This window comes from Haplochromis burtoni, unplaced genomic scaffold (genome assembly GCF_018398535.1).
Source record: "Haplochromis burtoni strain Fernald_Lab_line unplaced genomic scaffold, NCSU_Asbu1 Contig_61, whole genome shotgun sequence".
In the NCBI taxonomy this organism is placed as follows: domain Eukaryota; kingdom Metazoa; phylum Chordata; class Actinopteri; order Cichliformes; family Cichlidae; genus Haplochromis; species Haplochromis burtoni.
The window spans coordinates 594,680-605,051 of record NW_024582422.1 but is presented as its reverse complement, the minus strand read 5'-3'; the positions used below and the strand labels follow the sequence as shown (position 1 = coordinate 605,051).

The following is a 10,372-nucleotide window of genomic DNA, read 5'->3' as shown; positions in this document are numbered from 1 at the left end:
CCCTGATGAGCAAGCGCTTTGGCCACAGTGGATCAGAACCTGATCAGAACTTGATCCAGTGAGCCATTGATGGGCTTTGATCAGTGGTCATGACAATTTGTTTATTAATGATCAATTAATGAGAGAAGCTTCAGCAGGGAGAGGAGAATTACCTATAATTACAGTGGCCTGTGGCTTAACTTGCAGGCTAATCTGTCGCGAGCGTGTGTGTGTGTCTGTGTGTGTGTGGTTTTTGGTTGCGCACAGTTAGACCTCAGCACATAAACATGGCGGCCTCAAAGCAGCAGCTTTGAACTACATGATTTTCATGTCAGCGGTAATTATTTACATCACAATAATATGTTTGTGGAAGCTGCTTTCTGGTGTGAAGGAAGCAGCCTCAGGGGCGTGGCCTGGTGTCACTGCTGCTGCCTTTGCAGTACTCTGTAAAAATAAGAGTTTTTAGTTTTCACCTGGGTGGGTGCTGCCCACCTCTGTTTAGGTGTAGATGTGGAGCTAGAAACATTTTCTTAGGGTGGCAAAATCACAGTCATTTCTTTACACATATGCAGGTGTTACATCCTGTAATATGCATTATATATGGTTAAAATACAGTAAGTGCAAACATGTTTCTTATGAACATAGTCTGTAAATTTCTTACTTTCTGTAGCCCAGATAATTAAACATTTCAGTTACATAAAAGATGTGAATTTTGATTTTATATACTGTATAGCCTGGATAATAAGTTTAAAATCCAGAAGGCTACACAACATAACGTGGTTTGGTTAGAAATACAAGTCTAAGTGAAGTTTCACACTCTTTTGTTACAAATAATCAAATTGTTATATGCTCAAATTTACAAAAAATGTCAGAAATCTGCACCGTGACAAAAAACATCAAATCAGAGTAGAAACAATGTAATTAATAAATTAAATAATTTAATACATAAATCATGAATTAAATGGCCATTCATTCCATCTAAAACATTTAATAAATTGTGTAATATGTATTTCCAATTGTAATTAATAAATAACATATTTAATGATTTATTTAATTAATTAATTAATTAAATATTTCATTTTAGAGCTTCTGGCCTTCCACACTCTTCATGTGCGTGTTTCGCAAACATAAATCAGAGTTAGACTGGTTCTGAGCTCCTTTTTCCTACTTGTCCTTAAACGTCTTGTGAGCGTGCCCCTTGTGAGCGTGGTTTCGTCACTATGCTCACGTCTGTGATTGGCTGACACAGCGACCCTCGGGGTTTCGATTGGTTGCGAAACGAAGCCGTGAAACGGGAAGCTGAAAAATACCGAGCCAAGCGAAGAGTTCGAGCCTGAGCTTCGGCCGCATTAACCACGTTCTCCGAGCATACAAATCCGCTCCCGCTTGCCCCGTCGTTTCGAGGCCGCCATGGGCTGCTTCTTCTCCAAGAAATCCAAGAGAAAGTCGCCGGAAAAAGAGGAACGGGCGCCGACCACAACCTCCGCCGAAACTGCGTCGACGGGCAACGCGGTTCCCCTTGGCAACAACAGCGAGGAGGCTCCGAAGCAGTACAGCTGGGACAAGCGAGAGAAGGTAAGCAGCACCGGGACACACCCACAGCCAGGCTTTAGCGCAGGTAGATCACACCTGGCAAAAGACGCCGGAAATAGCCCTCTCAGGTCACCGACATTTCTGTTCCTGTCGTTGTTCACAGCCAAAACAGCCAGATGTGAATGTGTGAATTTAAACGAAACTTTATGTGTTACCTGTTACAGCTACAAAAAAAATTAAAGACAGCAGCTCGAAGCTGAAAGCAGAATAATAAGCCCAACAATTAAAAATGCAGAAGAAAAAAAGTTACACTTGAACTCAGTTTGCATGCATCTAATTAAAAAAAGCCACATGATTTAAATAAATTCATCAAAAAATAACAATAAAGTCTGTGTATGCTAAATAAAATGCCATACCATGTCCTTATGAAAGGGAAAATAACTCAGCTGAGCAAAATAAAGAATAAGAAGTGTAATGTGCACAGGTCCAGCTGGAGCTCCACAGCTAAAAATGGAAAAAACACAGTGAGATCAGCAAGTCATGAAACCAAGTCCACAAACAAAAAGCTTCAATATATAAAAACGGCTCCATTATGTATACATATTCGTTTAGGGAAAACCAGAAAATACAAGAGATGAATAAATACATTAGAATGTTGTTGGAAAAGCTCATTATAAATTTCCAGTTGCCTACGTAAAGCTCCAGGTCATATGTTAATCAACAATAATCTTTGCTCTCATTGGTAGTCTCCCTTTCTCTCCTCAAAATAGTGAAAAGTTTAATGTGTCCATCCTCGTAGTGTCTGTGGCATTCAGTTGCCAAGTCACTTCCTGTTTGGATAGAAGTGGTGACACACACAAAAAATCGGAATAATCGGAACAAATAACACTGCATAAAAAAGTGTGGGCCTAGCACCGAACATCGTCACATGATCATCCCTGTGATGTCACATATCTGTCAGTCTCAGTGATGATAATAGTGACGTTATCTGCACTGACGGTGCTTTCGTGGGCTCCTGTTCTGGAAACATGTTTCCTGCTGTTCGCCAGCCAAAGATTCAGCTTCACGTGTTCGCTGTGAGCCGAGCAGCGAGCTAAGACAGCATGGCTCAGGCACCCCCACCCCTCCCTCCTGCAGCCGGTGTTATCTGATTATCAGATTTACTACCAAACGGCATGTGGTTCACGTGCACCCCTCTCACACATTAAAGCTGCGGTGTTACCCCACAGGAGGTCACACCTTTAAAAGTGACAACCAAAATATCCACCAACCATAAACCAGCTTCAGTTTGCTGCAGGCTCAGAGGGATGTGGTGTCAGAGTCACACATCTCAGATATCTGAACGTGTGACAGGGTCGAGTTTTGGGACCGATATTAGCTAAAAACACATATTTGTGTAGATATATCAAACAAGCATGCTTTAGAAGCTGATGAACCAGCGTCGTGTGTCAACATCACGCACAGTTGAGCAAGGAGCCAGTTTTAGGTTGTGCGTGCTGCTCTTTGTTAGCAGCAGTGATGGGAATAACGATGTTACTAACGGCGTTAATTTTTTCAGTAACGAGTATTCTAACTAATTACTATTTCTATTGTTACAACGCTGTTACCGTTACTAACAAGAAAATGCGGTGCGGTCGCGTTACTTTTTTTCAACAAACAGACGGTTGAAGCTGTCTTCAGCTTACCGCACCTTATATCAGTTGCACGGAAGTAGCTGACTACGTAAGTAATCTGGGCACTGCTGCTTTGAGCAATGACATTTGGTTGTTTAGGAAGAGGGGGAAGTTTTAGGAGCGACAGTGAGAGAGAGAGAAAAAGAGAGTGAGTTTTGAGATGTGAGAGATTTGTGACGTTTAGCGTGTTTGGAGTGTGTAGTTAATGTGTTGTCTTGTGTAGTTGTTGTGTAGTGTTGTGGATAGTTTTGCGTTGTGTGTCAGAACAATGAGGCGACTGCTGAATGAAAACAGGAAGAATGATACACCTCCTGCTTTCAGACCTACTGGTATCAGGATGTGATGTTCTCCTTTATAGTGGACAGAAATTATTTTTTGGAGTGGTACAGATAATTTGTATGGCATCTTATTGAATGCAGAACACCTGATTGTTATGTAAATAGTTTGAAATGGTTATTTTAAAAAGGGTAAAAGGTAAATGGCTGCAAGTAACTTTGTTGTTTGCAAAACTTGTGTATATGATTTTAAAATTGACAATTTATATTTTCATTTAAAGTTATGAAATATGATTCAATAAACATGTTTGTGGTTGTTACAGTAAAAAAATAAAAAAATTTCTACTCGGATTTTATGTTTTATGTCTGATTTTAGATCAACTGTGTTAATACAGTATGTCAAAATGAAAACATAACTGTAAATTCAGACACGTGAGGTTGTGCTGAAAAGAATGATACCAAACAAGGCAAAGTAAATAGTTTTTAAAGGTGAAATGTAGAGGGAAAATCAAAAGTAGTTAAAAATGGCCAATTATACCCTGGAATTTTGTAACTCAGTTACTAACTCAGTTACTTTTTTGATGAAGTAACTAGTAACTATAATTAATTACTTTTTCAAAGTAACTTGCCCAACACTGGTCAGCAGCAGCAGCCTGCTGCAGAAACACATCATCGTTCTTTAGTTGAATATGACACAAATGCCAAAGATGACACAACGTGAAATAAAGTAGTACTTCTGGTCCAGCTGATTCCCACACATCTGTTATCAGCGTGTTTTTAACTCTCAGACTTTGCTTTCGGATCTTTAATGGTCACAGAAGGGTTAAAAATGGTGTCTCTGTGCATCCGTAAGAGTGTGAACAGTGTTTGAATCCTCTGTTCTCTCTGCACAGGTGGACCCGAAGGACTACATGCTGACCGGCCTCAAAGACGTGACGGTGGGCCGTCTGCCCAGCAAACTGAATGGTCAGCAGTTCGTCATCCAGGAGTGCGAGAACTGCAATATCTATGTGTTCGATCACTCGGCGACCATCACCATCGACGACTGCGTGAACTGCCGCATCGTTCTGGGGCCCGTTAAAGGCAGCGTGTTTTTCAGGGACTGCAAAGACATCAAGTGTGTGGTGGCATGTCAGCAGTTCCGCACACGAGACTGTAAAAAGATGGAGGTGTTCCTGTGCTGTGCCACCCAGCCCATCATCGAGTCGTCCACGGGGATGAAGTTCGGCTGCTTCCAGTACTACTACCCCGAGCTCGCTTTCCACTTCAAGGACGCAGGGCTGAGCATCTTCAACAACAACTGGAGCAACATCCACGACTTCACGCCCGTGTCCGGGGAGACCAACTGGAGCCTGATGCCAGAGGATTCACCCGTTCTGGATTTCGTTCCGGCACCAGACCCTGAGTCCGATTTCAAGTCAGTGCGAGTCTCCGCCGACCCCGCGCGAAGCATCGTGCCACTGACAAAAGGTGGGAGGTACAAGGACAGCGAGGAGTCCTGCCTCTTTGTCTTCTTCGCTGGAGAGTACACTACTGCAAACGCCCGCAAGCTCATTGACGAAGTGAGTCCATCGCCAGCTCTGAATTGCAAAAAAGTGAAGTTTACTTGTTAATGATGCGATCCTTTAAATCTCTCAAACACACAGGTGTGTCATACAGACAGCTCAGTACACTCTTTACTTCTGTTGGCGGCTTTATTTGATTTTAGATTATACAGTATTTAATAATGTACAACAGAATGTATACGATAGAGTAGCTTAGCATGAGTCACAGTTCAGTTCAGTGAACAGCTCATTTACAGTTCATCTCTCCGCTCTCTGTGACGTCACACAGATCCAAGAGCAGAAAGCTGAGATAAATGGAGTGTTCTGAGCTTTTGGGCATCGAGGATTGCTATTCATACACACTGAGCTGATTATTAGAACCTCTAGCTGTGGACTCTCGCCATCGGCACCTGTCCTCATGTAGATAAAATGAGTTGCCAAAGGCCGTAAAGCTGAGCAAACAAAGGCATGTACGATGAACCCGCTCGGTCACGCTCCTGACACCGACTTGCTTCCTCGTCTCAGAAATGTTTTTACTGCTCTGAATTCTTTCAGTTCCGGCTCTTGAGGTTGACATCAAGGTGATGACTCAGTCCTCCATGCTCTGCTCGCTATGTTGAAACTTGTGTGACTCCAGCACTCAGGCATGCGGGACATGCTCTGAATCTGAGCATGCTCACTGACGGTTCTTTAAAGTGTCACTGCGAACTTTAACCTCTTTAACCTCTCTCCAATGTGGTCAGGCGACCGCTAAAGGCTTTGTGCTGATCCAGACGAAAGAAGTGTCGATGCGGCCGGAAGACGTGAAGCGAGTGTTTCAGAGGGACGCGGATGACCTCACGGAGTGGATCACCAAAGGTAAACTCGCTCCTTCCTCACTGATCAGCTGATCAGGAGCTCTTTCGTACTGACCAGAGGGTGTGTGTCAGTCAGTGTGTGATATTTGTAATCACACTCTCATTCATTTATTACATATTTGGGGGACAGCAAGTAAAACACCTGAACAGATACAGCCATTTACGTTAAGTTGTATTATAACACTCCTGGTCATAAACTGTATGTAAAAGATTGACATGACTTCAGTGATGTCACCTGGTGGTTTTGGACTGCACATTTTAGCATCTAAAGGTTACTGTTGTTTCTACAACTGAGAGGGTGGAGCTAATGCTTGTCCACAGACTGTACAAGTATATCAGTCTGACATAGATACCTGCTATTCAGTAACATCCAATCGAAATTCTGTAATTTCACTTAGCAAAGTTGGAGTTCAGCCTTGTTGGACGCTCTGTCACTACTGTGACCTCACAGCAGCCATGTTATTGGTCACGTGATGGCAAATAAAAATGCTCCAAAAGGTTCCAAAAGCACAATCACAGTCCACAGGTCCAGTTCAGGTGAAGCTAGCAGACAGCTGTCAGTCAAAGAGGCTATGCATCTAACAATGCAGACAGGCGACTTATAAAAACAATTTTTATGAAGGGGGGAGTTATGTTTGTATCAGGCTGACTCACAGGTGGAGATGGGGCGGTGGTGCTGTCGGTGTCCTAAAGGTTTGACTGTCGTGTTTTCCCCGAAGGCCCCGTCATTGCCCTTGAGATGAACGGGGACGGAGTTGTTGAAGCATGCAAGAACATTGCCAGTGAGGTGTTCAGCGGGACGAAGGTGAGCGCAGCGCGGTCCCGGCCCGATCCTTATGGCTTCACTCTGCGTTTTCGAAGATGTCACATTTACTGCTATTTTTTTGTCTTGCAGCTTTTTGTCTCCGACAACAAAAACACGTCGTCTCAAGACGTCGACAACTTCTTCAATTTCGCCGACATGCAGATGGGCTTGTAGGTGATGTGATGTCACGGTGACTCCGCCCTCCACGCCGTCCAGCTCAGACTAAACTGATGGTCCTTCTGTCCTTAAAGCGTAGAGGAGGTGAAGGAGAGCGTGATGAGCTTGGGTCAGGAACCCCGCTGCACCTTCATTGCTCATAGCTGTGAATATTTATATCGCTCCGAATGTACTCGGTGATGTTGCTTCATTGTGAATGTAGCTCTGTGCTGAATCTGTAACCTGACTGTAGTTCAAGCTGCTGCACGAGGGATGCTCGCGCTGCCCGAGAGAGCCAAGCCCTCTTTGTGTGTCTGACCAGGATCTGAGTGTGTTTGAGTCTGTGTTAGAGAGAGGGAGGGGAGTGTGAGCGAGAGGGAGGGGAGTGTGAGAGAGAGGGAGTGTGTGAGTGATTCACATGACAGACTCATGTGTGTATCTGATGTATTGATGATTGTTAGGCCAAAGCTGGACTGATTAAGTGATCGCTGTGTGAACAGTAGCTGTGTTTCTGATGTAGGCACTTCTGTGTGATCATTTTTTAAAGAACAACATTTGTAATATTTGTTTTATACTCTGCTGATGTTTTTATATAGGAACATGAAGGGTTTCAATCCCGATGTTTAGTAAAAGATTCATTATGTGTGGCGTCTTTTGTACTCCGAGAATAAAACAACTTTGTTTCAGGCCGAGCTGACAGACTGGGTGATCCTGATGTGGTCAATGATCGTCTCAAGCCATCAGCACACACTCTGTGGAGTCAACTTTACACAAACACAGCGTCTCAGAGTGAATAAGGGAAGCTCTCTTCTTCCTCTTTCTCAGATTACCAACATGTGTCCATGACGAGCTTTAAAGGTCACAAAAAGCTAAAGTGTGTCGGGTTGTTTGTGATCAGGTCCCGTTAGGCGATCACAGGAAGGTCAGAAATGAGTGGGAGGTTATGATCATGCTTCTGTCCTCATTAACTCAGTGTCCAGCGTTCTGGCTTAGTGTGGTGCGTTACTACTCCCTGACTGTGATGTAGGGACATCACCTGTGTTTGCACACTTGTTATACCTGTGCTGCAAGGCTGTAGTCTGTAAAGTAATGTTGTTATAAAAATCAGATTACAAGCTGAAAGATCTTGTTTTCAACCCTTCTTTTCAGTGTAAGTCCGCTTCTGCTTAGAGCATGTTCTCTTTTTGTGTGTGTGTGAGTGTCAGTCTAAAGAAGTCAGAGGTCAGTGTTTATACCACGCCTTGCTTTAATGACCATCTTCTTTTCCTGGACTTTATCAGTTCTGATGTGCTTCAGGGAGATTTCTTCTGATGTCTGAAACTTTCTGCACATTCAAAACACACTCACTGGTAACTTTATTAGGTACAAGTAGTACCAGGTTGGACAGTCTGCTAGGAACATGCTTCACATGTTCCACCGCAACGAGGCGTTTTACTCCCAGAGCGCTGCTGCTCGCTCAATACTTTCTCTGTAAACTCCAACCACTTGGTGGGAAAATCCTAGAAACACGGTCGCTGAGGTCACCTTTCTTCATTGTTCTGATGCTCACTTTAAACTTCGGCAGCTCTTCTTCATCAGGTCTATATGCATAAATGCACCGAGCTGATAAGATACATGTGTTAAAGGGAAGATAAATAGGTGTAGCTAATGAAGTGGCCAGTGAGAATACTTACACACGGTGTCCGTGTTTTATGAATCAGGTCTGTCTCCACTGTGTAACTGAGGGTTGACCAATATCTCCAGATTAACTGTAAAACCCAGGAAACCCTGACTGATGTGTCTGAGAGCAGAGGTTCAGTGAAGCTGGAGCGAGCGGAGGTGGTGAAGCTATGGAGCCCCCTAAAGGAGGGACAAGAAAGCATTTGAGAGGACAGGTGTTATTGTGTTTTGTTGGCAGCAGTTATAGTTTTGTATTTTCTGCCTAGTTTTATTTTTATTTAGTTTTTTAATTCCAGTTTAGTTTTCATAGCTGGTTTCATGTTTCAGTTTAGCTTTTATCGTCTTTTTTTTTCCACTTTTAATTTTAGTCTCTGTGACTGTTACTGTATGGAGGGTGTGTGTCAGAGCCAGTCTCAGCACAGATGTAACAATTAAGATTTTTTGACTGCAGTCACTCCAGAGTGTGTCACTCTCTGTGCATCTGAGCTTCATCAAGCAAACTAGCAATACTACCGACAGGCGGCTGGTGGAAAAGCTGATGCTTGTTTCTGTGGACACTGCAACCTGCGAATAGGTTCTCAGCTTCCTGACAAAGTGACAGCAGACAGTGAAGGTGAGCAACCACACATCAAAAACCATTTCAATGAGCACAGGCTCACCTCAGGGCTGTGTCCTCAGCCCGCTGCTGTTTAGTCTGCTCGCACAGATCCAGCACCAACCACACTGCAAAGTTTGGAGATGACACCACAGTGGTTGTTCTCATTATTACAAGTAACAATAATGAGTTCGCATGAAGAAGCTTGAAGTGGTGTGTAGATTTCAGGAGGTTTGGCTAAGATCACCACGCAGACCTCACCATAAATGGTGCTGCTGTGGAGTGTCAGCAGTGTTCCTTGGTGTGCACTTAGCTGATGAGCCGTTCTTCTCCGCTAACACCATAGCAGTCATCAAAAAGCACAAAAGCCACCCCCTCGGAAGATTCAGGAAAGTAGGGCTCCCAACACTTCACCTCACAGCCTTCTATAGAGGTGTAACAGAAAACATCCTGATGCTAAGCTTCACATCCTGGTTTAGCAGCTGGACGTCCCGTGAGAAGCGACAACCCAACAAGATCGTAGGACTGCCAGTAGGATAGTAGATGCTGGATGAGTTCTTTGCACTGTGAGACTGATAAATGGACTGTGCCCCCTACCCACTCACACTGTAAGACCCACAAACCAGGGGCGGATCAAGAGAAATTTTCTTTGGCTGGCATGGAAATCAAATGGGGTGGCAAAATCAAAGCCTTTTTTAAACACATATGCAGGTGTTACATGGGGTTCAAATGATTCAAATGCATTAAGTTTACGTTTCAAATAAATATAGTGAATAACTTCATTATTTTCTGTAGCCCACATAATTAAACATTTCAGTTGCATAAAACGTGAATTTTGATGTCCTGTATAGCTTGTATAATAAATAAATATGTAGCCCAATAAGTATAAAATCCATAAAGTTACACAATATGGGGCCGTTTTATTTAAAAACACATATCTAACTTATGTTTCACACTTTTTTTGTTAGGAAAAAATCAAATTGTTACTTAAATTTACACAAAATATCAGAAATCTGCACCGTAATGAAGAGAAATTTGAACCTAATTTTCCATGATTTGCTGGTTTAACACTCTGAGGTCCAAATTATAATTGGCCATTTTTACTACTTTTGGTTTTACATTTGTATTTCACCTTTAAATTTTTTTTTTTGTGTTGTTTGGTATAATTATTTTCGGCCCAACCTCACATGTCTGAATTTAGAGTTATTTTTTCACTGACGTACTGTATTAACACAACTGATCTGAAATTACACAAAAAACCCCCATAAAATCCTAGTAGTAGTTATATATATATAT

General features: G+C 42.8%; 1 protein-coding gene across 1 annotated transcript; it reads left to right on the top strand.

Annotated features, from left to right (window-relative positions):
* Positions 1-1,244: 1,244 nt before the first annotated feature.
* On the top strand, positions 1,245-7,524 carry rp2 (RP2 activator of ARL3 GTPase). Its single transcript, XM_005922946.3, has 5 exons — positions 1,245-1,554; positions 4,354-5,022; positions 5,748-5,862; positions 6,581-6,666; positions 6,757-7,524. The coding sequence occupies exons 1-5, from the start codon at positions 1,390-1,392 to the stop codon at positions 6,838-6,840; spliced, it is 1,119 nt and encodes a 372-aa protein (XP_005923008.1). The 5' UTR covers positions 1,245-1,389; the 3' UTR covers positions 6,841-7,524.
* Positions 7,525-10,372: the final 2,848 nt, after the last annotated feature.